This window comes from Diadema setosum, chromosome 8 (assembly GCF_964275005.1).
Source record: "Diadema setosum chromosome 8, eeDiaSeto1, whole genome shotgun sequence".
NCBI classification, from domain to species: domain Eukaryota; kingdom Metazoa; phylum Echinodermata; class Echinoidea; order Diadematoida; family Diadematidae; genus Diadema; species Diadema setosum.
The window spans coordinates 30,174,612-30,193,192 of NC_092692.1; the positions used below are offsets into that span (position 1 = coordinate 30,174,612).

General features: G+C 42.1%; 1 protein-coding gene across 1 annotated transcript in view; it reads left to right on the forward strand.

Annotated features, from left to right (window-relative positions):
- The window catches only part of LOC140232370 (uncharacterized), a 118,627-nt gene that overhangs the window by 60,409 nt on the left and 39,637 nt on the right, over positions 1–18,581 (forward strand). Inside the window, exons 3-5 of the mRNA XM_072312496.1 lie at positions 4,715–5,512; positions 14,976–15,101; positions 17,304–17,432. Coding sequence (XP_072168597.1) covers positions 4,906–5,512; positions 14,976–15,101; positions 17,304–17,432 — 862 coding nt within the window. The 5' untranslated portion in view covers positions 4,715–4,905. The remainder of the gene's footprint in view (positions 1–4,714; positions 5,513–14,975; positions 15,102–17,303; positions 17,433–18,581) is intronic.

Here is an 18,581-nt window from a genome sequence, read left to right on the forward strand (position 1 = left end):
ATAGACCTATGTAGTATAAAGAGTGCAATTTCTGTTTTGATGCTGTTCGGAAGAAATCCGAAGAAAATTCAGACGCCTGGAGCGAAGAAGACTAAATACATCTGCCCTGAATGAAATATTCACTTGTGTATATGTATATCGAGGAGCTCTTTGATAATATGCAAAAGAATTCGTCCTCAGAAAATCTCCAGTATACACGTTATGGGTCCATTTCAGGTGAATCTTTTTGCATCACACATGTGACAAGTACGAGGCATGGATGCTTAGCTTCTCTGCGGACCTTCACGAAGCGAAGTTGATGTGTTTCCTTCATAATATAATGTGTGGATTTCGATGCTCATTTTCATGCGACAAACTGAGATGAAGGGGTGGGGGAAAAATAAGATGGGAAGAGATGCTTTGGTAGTCTGTGTGTCATCACGCTCCGATGGGATTTCGGCTGGCGTTTGAAACTCGCCGTCAAAACTGCTGCCTTCGAAATATTCCATGTCACAATCCTCGGTCCCGCGCGAACGGCTTCAGGCCTCGAGAAAGGAGAAAGTCGTCGCGAAGAGCTCCTCCACCGATCCCGCTGTTGGTCTGGCCGAGTATTCCGTGGAATGAATACTCGAGCTCCGTGCCTGTCTTGTATCTATCCGCGCTCTCCGCCGAACATGACTATGGGAACTCCGGTGGCTCGAGGGTCAAGTTGTCACGTGACAGAAAAAAAAAAAAAAAAAAAAAAGAAGGAGTGTTCCGTGCCATTATATCTTGGCATCGCGCCAGCCGCGTTTTGCATTCGCCCTTTCATCTACCTCGCTCTTTTATCTGCGTCTCCCTTTTATTTCTAGCACGCGTGCACTATGTCACGGTGCTCGTGGGACCTTTAAAGGTAGAGTTTCAATTATTTGCGTTTTTGCTTGCGGTATCTATACCGTTCAAAATCTACCCAGAATTCCAATATTGTGAAAATGCGACTTTTTCTTTTTTTTTTTTCCTCGAGATCCTCTGTCAGGGAGGTAAAATTTCGTAGTCATAATGTTGACATCACTCGGAGATGAATGACTTCATTTTGACGAGAAAAATACTAAATTATGGGTGAATTGAAACATATTTTATATTTCATTTTCACTTTCACCCCAATGTAAAGAAATTGAAATGAAAGCGAGTGATGGCATTATACCGTTTCAATGACCTACATGATAATATTATACAAGTTCAAAAGCTTCGCCAGCTTTGTTTCAGGAAAGATGTGTCGATATAATATTGAGCAGTAGATGACGTTTTGTAACATGGGGTGCATGAAGCGTGTGTGTCTGCACCAATAATGTATTGCCAAAATGAAGATTAACACATTGCTCTCCAAGATCACAATATATCGTCGTGAGGTACTAAGAACTAATATCATACCTGTGCACAGCATCTGGCCATATGAAATGTTTCGTCACTACCTCAGTAGAAACTGCGTGCACATTATACTGTGATATATTACTCCCTGTCTCTCTATACATTTTGTCTTTTAATGAACGTTGCTGAAAAATCGTTTGTGTATAGCATCGTTCTTTTACTTTCTTTGAATCAAACTGGACACATATTTCATGGAAATGTAGTCCTCCGTTTTGTAAACAGGGTAGATTTAGTGTATTTCTCTGTAGACAGATGTAAAGCGAGAGAAAACAAGAGCTCTTTTAAAGAAGTGTATTTTAGTCGAAAAGATGTCTTTTCACATCTGCATAGAGCCTATAAAAAAATTGTGTCCAGATTGTTTTTATCCTTCAGATTTCCAGCAGGATAGAGTGTATATTGTGACATGCATCACCCGTGCTTGTTCGTCTCTGTTTGTTTGTGCGTTTGTATTTGTTTGTTTGTGCGTATGTGTGTATGTGTGTATGTATGTGTGTGATGAGAAACTTCATACCCGCATAATACGCGTATCCAAAGTGAGAATGGTTTAGCTGAACTGGAGTGTGTGAGCCTGCTGAACTGCACGGGTACGACATGTACCATTTTCCGCTCTTCACTAATGCTCGCTTGCATGGATAAAGTACAATGATGCATGCCTCGTAATCAGGATATACGTGCAGGCTTACCAAAGCAGGCGTCTGATTTGTTTATACACCTGTAATTCTCAATCGGGTCCCTCGACTCAGTCCACATTCAACAGCATGGAATATTGAACATGAACCAGGTCAAAGCCCTTTGGGAAGTGTTCCAGAAAAAAAAAGATAATAGGAATGCCTTCTTCATGGCTCAGGGATGTTCGACTTGATTCGAATCAGTCGAGTATAAAAGATGTACGGCAACGCTTCTCCGAGGTACCTCTCACTCAGGGAATTACTCTCCTTGATCAGTCCACGGTAATAATAAGATGTATGATATCGAGTGTCTGATACCATCATATCCATCCCTCTTTCTCTCCCCTCTACCCCCCCCCCCCCATATCTTACTCCGCGAATGCTTACACCGCAGTGATAGTTGCACGAAAGTACCCGCTTTGAGTATAGAACATGATGTGTTTGTAACGATGAGGTGTTTTTTTTTCTTCTAGATAATCTGATTGCCTTCTTCGAAATGATAATAATAATAATATGTTTAACGCATTTGTGGGGATGAAAGAAACTCTTTACCCTTCGCAGTGACTTATGAGGTCTGTATTCTGCCACTATATACCCGCTTTTCCTGCGACTAATAACTGTTTACCAAATCCGGTTTAGAATGCATGGAAACACACGGCGCAGATGAGGGGCAAGGGGTTTGATTGATGATCAGATATTGAGGGCGCTGTGCAAGTTTCCATCACGTTGATCAGCATGGCGAGCTGCGCGCGCGGCAACAAGGTGTGTGGTGCGGATGGCCTTTCGAGGAGGACTTGTCAATAAGGAAATTCGGATTAGAAATGTGACAGGGAGATGGCCGTGAAACGCAATTTTCTTGCAAGAGGACTTACGGGCTTTCCGTCAATATATTGAGAGGAAAGATATTTAGAGGTTCGTCCTTCGGTGCGTTGTTGTGGGCAAAAAAAAAAAAAAGAGGGGAGCGAAAGAAATGGGTTATCGGCTCTGTCAGTGGCTCGACGTGTTTGAAGCACTCGAGTTATTGGCCGTTCGTGTGAGGAATGCTCGATCGTGGCTCGTGGTTCTCCAGGGTTTCCTTTTCCGCTTCCCTCACTCGCGTGAGGACACTCTCTGTCACATGATTGGCCAAACATCAAAGCCCCCACCCCCACCCCCTGGTGCTCCTGATGTCGACATCCGATGCACGGGACGCGAAATATCACCAGCTCTTTACATCGTTGTTCTCCCGAACGACAGAAAGATATAAAGAGAGGCCGCATATCGTGAGACAAACCTCAAGATGATAACAGACAGCAGTATGGTGTAGGGTCGTATAAATGCAACGCACATGTATATATACGGCATAATATGTGCTGCCATTGTGTGCCGGTGCATTTTGAAGAGAGCCAAGTGGCGAGTTGTTCAGCAGCTCGTGAGAATTTGTTGCTGGCTGCGTGCATGTGTGCGCACGGGCCTCATATATGCAAACCCCCACATAACTGATTGCCAGGGGCGCTGATAGAATCGCTATGTGTGCATTTAAAATGCGCGCGCAGACCCAGTCCCCCGCCAAATCATTACCGGAGAGAGAAAAAGGAGAAAGAGAGGGAGAGCCGTCGCATCTTGACGTCCCCCCCCCCCCACCTCGTCTTTCCCTGCTATGCACACATGGGTTTCTGTTTGGTTTTCAGTGTTCCACGGTGTTTTTCTCGCGAGACATAATCGCCCAATTCATGTTAATTTTCTTGTGCGTTTTCGCCAAAGCAAACACTGAGAGGGGTTTTGCAAGCAGCGGCCGAGTCACGCTTGCTTTCGAAACGTTGCGGAAGGGGGGTAAGAAGAGAACGGCGCAGAGCGAAAATAAGAGAAAGAAGAGGACAGAAAAGAAAGCTGCCCCCAGTAGGTTTATGCCATTGAGGCGCTTCAATTCGTTCTCTCATGCATGCGCAGAAGCGGAGGAAAATTGCATAGGAAATAAGCCCATTACAATAGGGACAGCCCGCCTTTTCATTGCGGGCAAGGGAAGACTGCGTGCACCAGTATTTTGAGCCACTGTTCCCGTTCGTGCAAAAACATGAAATTTAGAGAGAAATAGAGAGAGATAGAGATAAAAAGAGGGAGAGAGAGAGAGAGAGAGAGAGAGTGGTAAAAAAAATGATATCGCGTAGAATGATCTCTCGTCGGCTGAATCATCAAATGATACGGTTTGAAGATCAAAAGATATGAAAGGAAAATATAGTCATCACGGCAGAATCACGATTTCGTTCCCGTGTAGCTGCGCCTCATTTTGACTCGGGCATTACTTTATTATATCAGCGTCTGTTTTTATTTGAGTGCGCAAGAATGGCGATGATATTGAATTCTAAGAAAATATTTATCATTTTGGTGAATTTTGCACGCTACGTAACCATCTGGTGAATGACAGCGGCGGGGTGTTCTATAGTCAAGACATGTTCTTCCATGTCTCTCAGAGCAGAGATCTTAGGGGAAGGAACTTGAATGAAAGAAGGTGGACGGTTACTAATGGTTGTCGAAGTGCGGCACCTATCTTTTACCCTCATCACTTTTGTTATTGTCATATCGAGAAGAAAATAATTATGAATCCATGCTTCATAGGTGCGACACTTCTTTGTCGGTCTTAACGCCTGCTTCTTTGGTTCTTTTATCTTTGGATCCTGCAGACTATGGTAATCCTCAGAGAGCGCGACTTCGAAGAGGCACCATGACAGCACTAGGAACTCGACAGTAGAGCAACCCGGCATTTGCCAGGGATTCCTGGCGTCTAGGCTTACCGGGTGTTTACCCGGGACGGCCTAGACCGCAACACTCCTTTCCGTTCAGAGTCCCGGAGACCACGGCGCGTCGGTGGCAAATGGAAGAGTCGTCTTGCAGTCGACCAGGGCAAGGGACAACATCACCAGTCGGTTCCGTCCTGTATCAGCTGGACAAGGAACTCGCCAAGACGCCGCTAGGAAAGCAGTCGGAAGAGCAGCAAGAGTCGCGAGCGAAATCGCGCCAGGGCAGCGCCCAGGAGAACGCGCCCAACCCGGATCCAGACCGCTCCCCGAAGCAGCGGCAGCGGCTCAAGTCGCCGACGAAACAGATCCCGCCGAAGTCGCAGCAGCAGCACCCTTCTTCCGGCAACAACCACCCTCACCAAGGGGCACAGCAGCGCCACAGCCCCCACCCCTGCACGTCAGCCAAGCAGCACTCCACCGCGGCAACACCCACCGCGAGCGCAGGAGCGGCAGCACCTGTGTGCGTGTCGTCCTCCTCGAAGCACCCGCTCCGAAGCCCCGTCTTCGCCGACCTGCCTGTGTCCACGTCCTCGTCAAAGACCACCTCGTTGCCACTCGCCAAACTCGGCTGTCTGGAGTCCGGAGCTCTATCTATCGTTTCGAGCGGAGCGCATCCCGTACTGAGCACTACGAGCAAGAGCAAGGCCTCGTCACTGGAGAGGATGGAGGCCGTTGGAGGAGGTAAAAATATTTGGCTTTCACTCCTCTGAAAATAATCACGGTAGTGACCTCAACAAACACCACTTTCTGTCGTTGCTTCTTTAATTCAAAGGAGCTATCACACACCTACTTGGTCTTTTCTTTCTCTATTTAATCCCCCGAAGAGTCACATCTGTATAAAATACATGCCTTTGTTATATAACTCATGTTTCAAATCCCTATCTCTTTGTCTTTATCCACCCAATATCACTCTACATTAATTTCTGTCCTCATCTGTCGATTAGCGAAGGAGGAAGGATAACTGAGCGCGACGTAAACATGTTTGCGTGATAAAAGTAAAGACGAAAGCGATGCACGCAGTGACTGTGCAAAACAAGGCACATTACTATCGTAACGTATTCATAAGAATGTAGGCCCTATAAGTCATTACTCACAATGTGATTTCATGTGTAATAATGCTCGGGGGGTGGGGGGGAGATGGAAGCATAAGAATTGCTGATACGGATTGACTCAGATTCTGTCAACAGAGGCAAAAACATGTTTAAACTCTTAAAAGAGTCCCGGTCTGTGGCGACGAAAGCATGGTCGAAAGGAAGCTCGACATCGCGTGATTTGCCATGATGACGAATAGCAATGAAGTGCATCGTCGTTATCGTTGATGATGATATACAAAAGGGAAATAACATTGAGACTGAACAGATCAGAGCAGTGCACGGATTTTCGAGTTCTCGTGCCTATCATGTATTCCCAATTTCCTTGTAAGTCGATCTAATAGATCATTATTAGGCATCTGGAAATGTCTTAACTCATTAATCACGATCACTTTGACAGGGAACACGCACCGATGGAAAACAAGGAGGGAGAGAAAATGAAGTAGAAAATTAAAACGCGCTGCGTTGTGATAGTCCAAGAACCAGACGCCGGGTTAGGAGTCCATGGAAAGGTCATAAACCGTTTCCCCCTGATTTCAAGTCGATGATGTGATGTCGGTTTTTTGCGTGCGTCCCGCATGATTGTGTTATTGGACCAACATCTTATGTTATGGGCAACCTTTCGCACGAATGTGTGCTTTTATTTACGTGCGTATTGTTGATGCCCTTTTTTTTTTTTTTTTTTTTAATGCGCTTCGCGTCTAGTCGTCTTGCAGTGTGATTGTGTCGTGTGTGTTTGTATGTTGTGTGTTCGTTTGTTTTGCCTGTGTGTTTTTGTATATATATATATATATATATATATATATATATATATATATATATATATATATATGTCTGTGCGCGTGTGTGGGGGCCATGCTGAAGCAGTGGTGAGCGCACTGACAAACATCGTGCCATCCGTTGAACTTGACGCCGTGATACGCATGAAAAGGCATCTGACGAAGTAATGACATGAAATTGTAGGTACGGGACCATCCCTGACATTACATCAACAACTGCAACAAAAACAAGAAAAAAATGGTTCGTCAATATTAAGCAAGACGATCATCATTCTCCAAAAGATTTTTTTTTTCTTTTTGAAGTTATCAGTTCGTCGCGCGCTTGAATAGCGCATGGCGAATCGTAGGTTCAAAATGTCAGAGAAGGTCAAGTTTTATGAGAAAAGACCAACAGATGTACATTACGGTAACTGACAAAATTTGACTTCTCTCCCTTGTATCACGAACCGCTTTGACAAAAGACGGGGTACTCGATGATTGTAATGTTCATAACGACAAAAAAACAAAAACAAATGCAAAACCCCCAAACAAAACAAAAACACACCAAATAATAAGAGAGTTATATAACACACATTGGCACTCTCGGCAGTTTTAAACACCTGTTATTCAATGGTAGAGGGAAAGTGTTCCCCAAATATATTATATTGATTCAGTAAGTGCAGAGGGATTACTGAAACACTCAATGAAAGTTTGACGGGACTACTACTGTAGTATTCGTTATAAAGTTTTGATCAATTGCATGTGCCGCCCTCTTTAGTTTGGAACTCGACAGTAATGTGTCACACCACGATTTATAATGACGAGGTACATAAACAGAATTTCACAGATGTTAATTTGTCGAGGACGCCGAAAAAAAAAAAAAATCCCAAATATCCGAGCTCCTCGAGGATGGATAGGGAATACCATCATCCTTTGCTAAACAAAGCTCAGAAGCAAGTCGAGGGAATGTGTACTTTTCATTAAGAATGGGAACATTTTGTGAAGTTTTCTTTAACAGCGGTAACGTTCACAATCAGGTTCACATGCGAATTAGATTTGACTAGTCTGTAACTGACCCGCACACGAATTTTGCACTCAATTTTTCTTTTGAATTGATGACAGCCACAAAGGAGTGGAGAGCAAAGCTTTGGTATCAGAATTTGTGCGAAACGCAAACAGAAGGAAACTGACCAGAACAGAATATAATTCGTATAAGTGGAAAAATGAGCAAAGAAAATTCCCGACGGAATCTCATTTTCTTTGCTCATTTTTCCACTAATAAGATTTGTGCTGGTAACATTTTCATTGGAAGTTCACATAAAAGAGGCTAAATCATTTACATAAATACCGTATATTTTGTGTGCAAACCACTGCCATTAAGGGGAACTCGACGTCCTCGTTCTATCTATCCAGAACGGACTTTCAAATTTGTGGGCGTGGGGGTAGGCTAGAAATGTATAAAAGCAACGACAAATAAACCATAAAAACTTTATAGTGCATTTGCAGATAATTCTGCAGTATGAATTTATTTTACATTAAAAAAGATATTCAACGTTGGTGGGAAGGAATGCATAAGATGATATTATCAATGTGTTTTGTTCATCGTAATTTCTTGTGCTCTAGTTTGAATGATTATAATAAAAGCAATTGCTTGTAACCTTCTAGATAGCCAACGTAATGTCCACATTGTGATCGGAGACATTCTGCTCCCCGCAGCGCTCTCTATAATGAGTTATACTAGGCATACCTGTGTTTGACCATGGAGCAAGTTCGACCTCATCATTTTACTACTACGGCATATCATGATAATGCAGTGTCCCCATACAGCAAGGAAGCGTGTCAACAACAGTCTAGATGCGTTTATTATGAAATCCTCATAAACTTCTTCATGACTTGTACACAGTATCATGCAAGTATATAGCAACCAGTATAATTATTCACCCCTTCAGAATAGTATGGCTATACAACGTATGGATATGCAACATGGATATACGATAACTCGATGTGTATGAAAGCGGCCGTAAGTAAATGTATTGTAAGGATTAGCTCGGATCCAGTGTTTCAGTACTGAAGAAAACACTGTCTTCGTTGCGTTGGCTTGCCGTAACTATGTCTTTTTGTTTGATATCATGTTAAACCCACTTGATAATATCGCATCTTGCTGTGAGTAAGAAAAAAATCGAGTTGTGCTTGCGAAAATATGCCAGTGTTCTCTGTGTTCAAGAAATGTTTGACATGACGCCATTTGGGCTGGCTTAAAAAAAAAAGAGAAAAGAAAAAAAAAAGTGATTAGAGGAAAGAAACTGTTGGTCCGTTTGAATTCAGTGGTTTTAAAGATGAATTTGCCTTTACACTTATGGAAAGCAATAACTTCAGTAATACCGAGCTGTTTACCTATGCCAAGCTAGATCGCAAAAGGTCGTAAAAGTGCATGGACACCTAGAGTTTTCCCCCATTCGGACAAGATGAATTGATATAGCATTGGAGCGCGAGCCGTTTCAGGGGTAGTTCCAAACGTTGTGTTTATTATATGCCACAATATATAGCAAGGGTCGCCATAAAAACATGCGAGCGAGGTCATTTTTTTTCCTCTACCGGTATAGATAAACATTTGTTCAATTATTATGCCAACGGTCATCGCCGACCATGGCAGTGTCTATGGCAAGCGAAATGGGTCAATAATACTTTTTATGTCGGGAGGTGGGATTCAGTGGCATGATGGGATACCGCGTGATGGGAGGTCATTTCTATCGCTGTTGTAGTGCAATATTGCTCCATTTTACTGTACAGCCACACCAAGCAAGGCGTACGAGGAAGCTGCCCTCAGAGGTTAGGGCTTAAAGAGAACATAAAAGTAGGCTTCAGCCGTGAAACATATTTTTGCGGAAACTCCTTGGGAAACCCAAAATAAAGAATTAAAGATGCGAGACTATGCATTGACATAGAAATCGTATAGATATGATGGTATCAGAATGCGACAGTGCCGTTCATTATATTTCAACGCAGACGCCGTCCTGAGATTTCGAGGGTGACCACTTACATTAGTCCCATGTATTCATATTCATGATGGTATTTCCGTTATAAGAACCACTACATGGTCTCAGTGTGTTTTCGTAAACTCCATCGCATAGCTGCAGGTTATGTGGGAAATGTTCATCATTCCAGATTTTGGGAGTTGATCCTGACAGTTTCATTCGAAGTTCAGCTGTGGTATCCAAGCCATCCGAAGACAAAATAGAAATATCTCTCGACGACTTAGGCCACTCACTTTTAACTAATCTACAGAAGAATGATGAGACTTTTCATGCAAAATTATGGTCGTATTGTATCTCACGAGACAGATTCAATCTAAATTTTCAACGAGCAGAATTCGATGGAGAAATGTTTCCCCCAAACAGTGTGTTTTGGAAGCCAAGATCCAAGCTCTGTGGCAGTGTTTCATTGTCCCGATCGTGCGCTCTCGGATTACCGTCCCGTGCATGTTTGGTCAACCGAGAGGGGGAGAGGTCGGCGTTGGGGCAGGACTGCGAAAAGTTACGTGGAGCACAAGCAGGAGACGGTATAATCCCACGCGATCAAGACCTGTAACTCCGGTGCGACGGTTGCGCGAACGAGGAAGAAGTACACGAAGAGGATGGAGCTGTCGCGAACTGTTGGAAAACTTTTATTTGTGGAGTCTAGCACATTATCTGTATTCTGCTGACGTTACTGCCCCCTTTTTTCTCGCACTCTGCGATAGATTCAGACAACATGGAGAATGTGACATGAATGAAACAAAATAGGCCTACATAAAGTAAATCCACGACTCTAGTGATACCATCAGCCATGACAGTCCGAGATTTGCATCGTTGTCGCAGGTCAAGGCGTGTTTCAGAAATTCTTCTTACGAGCAAGCTTAACGATAGGCCCTGTAAAAAAAAATCCCCTAACAAGTATCGCATATCAAGGTGTGATTACTGGCCAATACAACTGAAGACTGTGAAAGGGAAAGATGGGCTTTGCAGTTGTTGAAAATTGTCTTCAGGAACAAACACCTAATTAATCAATAATACTCTTCGTGAACAAGCAAATCATAAAACGTGACTGTAAACTTGGATTACCTTTTCAGAATGTAGGAAATAAAGAGTACGAGAAGTTCAAACGGGATCAAACAGAACAGTCTGGTTGGGTAATCATGTAAGCACTGTCTGCATATTTTCATGCTTTTTCGTGAGCATTTATGCTTTGGTCAAAGATCATTATATCACCTTCGAAAAGTGTATACTTACTATAATAATGTGCGGTCCATGGGGAGTATAATCTCATTACCCGAGTACCGAGCCAAGCACGGGTACGTACGCATCAGTGTGTTCCACCACCACGATGTTGTTACGTAGCTCCACACAGTACATTTGTGTCCCACAAAGATATAATCGGTCTCGTAGCTTCTCAACGGACGCCTCTAACACGCCTCCACATTTCGAGAGTACTTTAACACTGAATACGCTCCTCATAGCGTCGCCATACAATACTCGCACCTATACCCGGCGATGACCTTTCGTGATCATGCGAATGGAAATATAACTTGGGGGAAATTTCCGGAGGAGATGGTGTAGCAGCGAATAGATAGTAGGAAACCGTCTAGAATAGAACCGCAACTTGATTTATCTTGATGATGCGTTCTCACGTATATGCAGACTGTGAGATTATCTTATTCTTGGTCCTATTTCCCCAACAGCGAAATTACGTTTCTCGCGACAAAGATGCGGATACTTGGAATTTCTCGAAATTGTGTATACATTTGCAGCCATGGGCCCAATTCCAGCAGTCAAAATCCCATTACTAGGGGCTTTTTGACTGTTCACGAATTTGAAAAGTGTGATGAATGTGTAATGAATGTTGTTGACTGCAGTGTACTTTGAACAATATTGAGATAGCGACGCAGCGTGTATTGTGAAAGGCGGGGATGTCTGTTATATAGAAAAGCACCGATGAATCCGGTACGGCGTTTCCACAGAGTGTTCTGCACTTGTCCTAGTACAAGTATTCCAAGTTCATGGCTTGTACCATTTGAATTACGGGGCATTATTCGCAATTATACGGAAATCAGTCGCAATCGGGAGATGCGAAAGACATTATTGTGTGTAGTCACGAGTATTACCTACCTCGTTCTCGTCGATAATCAGAGAATCAGAGACAGTGTTTCATGCAAACCAACTTTATCGAGCCTCTTTTTTTTTTTTTTTTTTTTTTTAAACCTTGACTTTGCCGAAACTGATCAGACGACATTCCATGCAAGTTCTGCTTTGGCTAAACTCTTTATTTTCTGACTATTTTAAGAACTTTTCCTCCGAAATACTGATAAGATTTTAATCTCGCCAGTAGACAACAAACCGAAGAAAATTCACTGTCGCTATATAGTATTTAAAGCTATCACATGACTTTCTATTATGACTGCAAAGTTCCATCGAAAAATGACGGAGAAAACCAACAACGACAACAACGACACAAATTTGTTGGACCGGGCTTTTCCTTTCGCCTTTTAGCTCAAAGTTGTGGATGGATTACGAAGCATGTTTTTCTTATTATGTGAAAAGCTAATTTGGTTCGAGGGCGCGCAATGCATTTCCTCCTTCGAGCCACGGCCGATGAATGATAATGCCCGCTTTATGTGGAAGTGGTTGTACAGATGTTGCTCTGTTTACCCAAGGGATTTACGCTTCGGTTCACTCCACGTGAAACCATTGATGATTTCTAGCACTCATCTATTTTTTGCTGTTTGGCAATGACTGAACAGATAACGTCACTTCGGGATATTTCTGTCTTTTTGCTCCCATTATGAAACGCGAAATGGAAAAGCGCATACAAGTATCTATATGAGTATTATGATGTGTGTGTTCATTCATATTCATGGCGTTAACGTAACCGTTCCTTGTCGCCTCTTTTATGATGCTATCTTTGCTATCTCTCTTTATGGAGTGATTGAGCATGGGGGGGGGGGGGGGTTAATGAAGTGAAGTGGAACAAAAATTGCAAATATCATTCCATCAATTTCAAAAATAGGATGGCTAATTAAACTCAAAACAACGTAACATGAACACTTGCAAGCAGACTTCTTATCTCCCAAACAATTGATATTACGTCATGTTTTTTGTCTTTGTAAATGTAAACGTAAGATAGAGAAAATTGAATTACGGAAAATATGCTTATCAGCAACGTTGTATGACTGCACTAACCAACGATGTAAGCGATACTTGGAGACACGTTTTCCTTCACATTGAAAAGACAGAGGTCTTAGTCTAAGACATATCGCATCTATTCAAATCAGTATCTGAGCCTTCACATTGCTCAATTCACATACATTACTGTTCGTGATGTAACATCGTGTTGATGAAAGGTATATAGATTGGAAAGTCACATCCATGTCATAATTTCCCACGGAAATTCTGGAAAAATAATGGAGGAGTTTGAGAGCGTAACTGACATCAGTAAGAAAGGAAATTCATCGGTCAAAAACTTTGCAATATTGATAGTTCTAGACGCTCATCAAAGCTCAAGCCGTGCACATTCCATGTGTATTAGAACTCGTATGAATTGAGCTAAATCAAACAAAGATAGTGATCGAAGTGTCATTAAAATCGGACGTAGAGTATATATATATATATATATATATATATATATATATATATATATATAATGAAATGTAAAAAGGTTGACATATTTTCGCGAAGGAGTGATATTGGTTATAATTATAATCTACAATATGAAAATTAGCCGAGATGATAATGTCAAATCTCCTCACAAGTTTACCCATTAATATGCACACTAATCTTCCTGAAATTCTTTTCTCTGAACGGAATGTAAAGTAACAATTTATAACTACTAATTGAATACTAGAATTGAAAGTCCCGATGACTTCATAACGATGGAAGATATGTAAACCAAATCATGATTTATTCATTTTTTTAACGTTTTCATTCGCAGTGTTAGATTGGGTATTAATTTGCATGGAAATTTACTCCTAGTATCAAACATCAATGTGCATGCAAAGAACTTGAACATAATAAATCGGATACTAGTGTCTGAATAGGTTTTCAGTTCCCTTGGATATATTGTCGCTCTCTCCCTTTCTCTTTCTGTAGCTAATCACGTGACAATTCTTTCTAACTTTGTTAAAATGTTCCTTATATAGTTTTGCATCATGCATTATCTAAGCCGAACAACCTCGCACTTTAGATCCTTCCGCGATTGTGTCTTGCGTCGTTGCTGTTTAAAAAAAAAAATCAAAATCAAAACCACCTACGCGCAGTGGAAAATGTCACTGAGATTCAACTGCATACAATGGAACTAACTATAAGGAACGGATAATTTCCTTCTCAAAACGCCCCATGTATTGTTCGCATGGAGTGGGCTGCATTTTTTTTTTTCGTGTGGAAATATCATGCTCTTTACTAAGTCGCATTTGGAGTGACATTTTCAACAGGCCCAGAATGACCTATGCAAACAAAGGCTGTGCAAAATAATGTCGCGGAAAAACGGTACTCAAATTGTGCGCGCGAGTTCTCCAGCGGCTCGCCGAAGTACGCACGCATGAAGAAACACTTTCCTTGTGGTACAATCTCTGGTTTGCTGACGCGCGCGCAGACGACGGGGGAGGAGCGACAATAACTAGTACACTGTATAGTATTGTGTCAGTCCACTGCAGAGTATTAACACTGTCATCATAGATAGTGAATAATATGTAAGATGCTCAAGAATGTATCACGTTAATTTGGATTCTTGCAACATCCGTATAATCATGTACATGTGCAGTCGTAGTGGATAAATAAGTTATATTGACATGAACACCGTGTATAAGCAGGGTAACTGCCAAAATCATTCACTGCTTGGTATAACTTGTAAAACAAAATTTGATATGAGTAATTTATGTGTTGTTCAAAATTAAGGTCAATCCAACAGACATTGACGTATGGTATAAGCATGGAGCTACCAAAGTAGCTCCATGGTATAAGAAAGAAAGTCACACGCCGTTGAATGTATTCACAAACGTCTCATATGTATGTGGGGGTAAATAAGTTGATAGTCTAATTGGTGCACGAAGACAATTTGATCTCTTCAAGGCCCATACTCATATAAATAAATTATGAATGGTCGTATTTGCGTGCAGGTATAAACTTTGAACGGAATCAGAATTTACGATGGCTTAATCCGCAATTGATGTTGAGCTATAGAATTTGTGCGAACGTAAAGTTTCTGGAGACGATCACGTTTTGGTGATAATTTTTCGTCTTTCTTCTACGATCTTGTTGTCCACAGGCTCGGGCTACCCGTACGGGGGTTCGTACATAGTCCCTGGAAACGCAGCGGCGTACAATCCGGGCGGCACCGGTACTCCATCCCAACTGCACCTGCGGCGAGCATGGCCCCCGCCCTCCATGGAAGGTACGAATAATGTGATACGGTATAATTCATGAAATCCAGCCCGATTCTTTAACACCTTTCCAAATGTTCATTTTCACTGTGTAGCTGCTGCCATCCGACCCCCCATTTCATACCGCACCTGACAACATGATAGCACCTGACAATAACTGCAGTTACCATATGGTAGCTGCAAAGCAACATCCAATGAACTGTGAGCTTTTCACTTTGTTGCCTCGATTACTGCAATTACTGGGCGTTATTTTCATTTTGATGTATATTTCTGTATGTCGCATTTCATTTTTACTCATTATTCCTTTGTACATCCTACAACGGACAACCGTTTATTTTTCTTAATACACTATATATAACCAACAAATGGGTTTTCAGTACCAGAAATAAGCTGTAGATATGTGTTAAAATTGCTTAAAGGAATTGTAAAAAAAAGCGGAATAGTCATTATCATGACCAGTTTGCCAGTGTACAACCAGTTTGAACGCAAGGCGATATTTAGTCAGCAAAAGATTGTCTTTTCCGCGGTTTAAACAAGCTTGTCCCTTCATGCACACCGTCGACAAATGGCTCTAAATTCATAAATGAATGTGATTGCCCTTTATACATTACTGTCGTATCCTTTTTATACCTGTTCTGTAGATGTTTGCTGGTTTGGCATTTGGATCTAATCGCCAAACGGCGTCACGCGGTTTTACCATTTCTGCACGCGGCATTCGTGATAGTTGTAGGCCATTTGAATTTCCGCATCCTCTATACGAAAACGCAAACGCAATTTCAATCACATCATATCGACTAATACTGCTTGTGCACTTTCGGCTCTTTGCGATTAAAATGCCACTCTTTTGTGTGTGTGTTATAGTGCAGATGGTAATCATCACCAACACACGATCTCGAATGTTCACCCAAATTGACATTTCTGGTAATTCCTTCTTCCGACAAAACACCGAACGGAATATCAAGTTCCTCGACATTAACATCGAGTGAGAGAGATAATGAATTTTTTTGTGCGCAACATATCCATCATTGATTACAGAGGTCATAGATTTTTGTCGGCAACAGTCGTCGTATGGCAGTGTTTGGTATGCGTGTTGACAAAACGATATGCAGCCTCATTATACATTAACACTGTGTCTCCTAAGTGAATAAACGTCGTCAATTCCGAGGAATTTTAATACAAACAAACGAGAGAAACATATGTCTTTCGGAAATAATGTACAGACATTTTTGCGCTGCTCTTGTCTCCCCGCGTTTAACCCCTCGTACTATACATTTGCACTTCTTATTGATGACTGTATTTTGCCATGTATACAAAAGATGTTTCTAATGCAATATCGTTACATTGTAATCTCTTGTGTGCAGAGTAACAATAGCAGCAACTTCGGCATTAAAAAAGAAATTGAAGTGTCTTTTCATCCACGAGACCTTCAGAGACTTGATATAATTTAACAATGATTTCACTTTGTAGCAACCATCTTTTGATTTGTTATTTCTTTGTTTGCATTAGAGATATAAATAGATCTCTCATTTACTTGACTACTTCACCAAACGAGTGTATATCACGTGCCATTCACTGTAAGAGCCTTGACTCTTTCACGTTGATTTGTTTTGACAACTCTATATTTGATTTTTTGCCTTCTTCTTCCCATTCCTTTACCCATGCCTCTTCCGATTCCACGGGTGAACCCTCCTCCTTCCTTCCTTCCTTGTCTCCCTGCCTCCACCACATGTTCACCCTGGCGTTCTGTCTGTCTCCCACATCTTGTCTATTCCGATCATGCCCCATCCCAACATCTATCCTATCCCCCCCCCCCCCCCCCGCCCACCATCACCGCCATGCTATTCTATTCTATTTCTTACTATCCTCCGTATTCGTTTTTCTGTTTGTCTTTTTCTGTGCTCCTATACCCCGTGCGTGCTCGTGCACTCCTTCCCACGCCCTCTCTTCAAACAACCATCACCGATCACTATGTTCGCCATCACACACCTCTCTCCCTCTTCATGAAACTAACCCCACCCTACCCCATCCCACCCTCACTTCCACCCTACCGATCACCATCACCTTTTCCTGTCCTCCTAAAAAAACTTACCCTCACCCTCTCCCTCCCTTACCACACCAATCATTGCAACTATCTTCCCATCCTCCTAAACCTTACCTTATTCCACTCCACACCCCACCCCCTCCTCTACCTACCCTTCTTCCCTTGTCGACAGGCTTCGCCAATCTGCCCGTCGGAGCCTCGTCCCTGTACCCACCCTACCTGTCGCTGAGTGGTTTGTCGCCCTCGGGAACAGCGCTCAGTGGGCTAGCATTTCTACCACCCTCATCCATGCACGGCTCAGGTACCGCCACGACCCAGGCCTGGTCACAACCTCCAAATTGCAAATTTGCTCAGAGAGAAGAAGAAAAAAAAAAGAATGAAGAAAGAGTGGGAAGTAGTGGAATAAAGGAGAAAGAGCGAAAAGAGATAGAAACCGAACTGGGAAGAGAAAGAGGAGCCTTAGAATCTTCAATACGACCTGACCCCCGAGCGCTGAGGGCTAGATTAAATTTATTCTCAAGTGTTGTTAATTGAACGGGAGTATCACATTTATGTCGGCAAATGTTACTCGGCGTATTGGATTCGAGTGTACATGACGTTTTCCCGTGGACTGTTATTAAAACTGTAAAGATCCGTTCTTAATTACCTTTGCGACACTTTACGTGGTCCGGTTCCTTTTGCATGGGGCTGAAATCCTAGCTCCGTGATCATTCAGCTCCTAATGATCATATCCGAATTCGCCAAGTCCCGTCCGTGTCGGCACACGTCGTAATGAAGTGTAGGATTATGTAAATCTGATACAACGTCATTTTAGTCATGGGAAATTCTATACCGCACGTACCTCAGGGGAGCCATGTCACAAAATATGATGTAGAATGGTAATATTGTTTAGACGGACGGTTTAGCGCAGCCATAAACGCTGCAGCAGACAGGGGGGAGGGGCGGTGATAGTCCACAGAACTGCATACCGATTATGTACAAATGAAATGCGACCATATGCATTCCAATTGAAAAACCCTCTAATGTGGCAATGTGCACTTTTCTTGATATTTCATTCAACTCACTCACTCTAGACAACGGCACCTAACCGTTCCACAACTAGTAAACTTCTGTGTTAAGTCCTTTTGAATCTTATTGTTCAACATGCATTCTCAGTACTGAACGGTGTGACGAATATATGAGTATAGGTGTAGAGTGAATAATGATAATGAATATTTAGAGTTAATGATCTTGATAGAAATAGACATATGAAGAATTATAGTGATAAAAATGTATGATTTTCATGGTTAGCAATCTCTTTTTTTGTTTTCCTCCTCCTGTTTCCTCTTCTAGTGCTTTCTCATATTTTCTTCATCTTTCCATTTCTTCTTTTTATCTTTTTTTTTCGTTACTATCATTATCCGTATTATCATTATTCTCAGTAGTGTTATCATTAGTAGCTTCATTATAG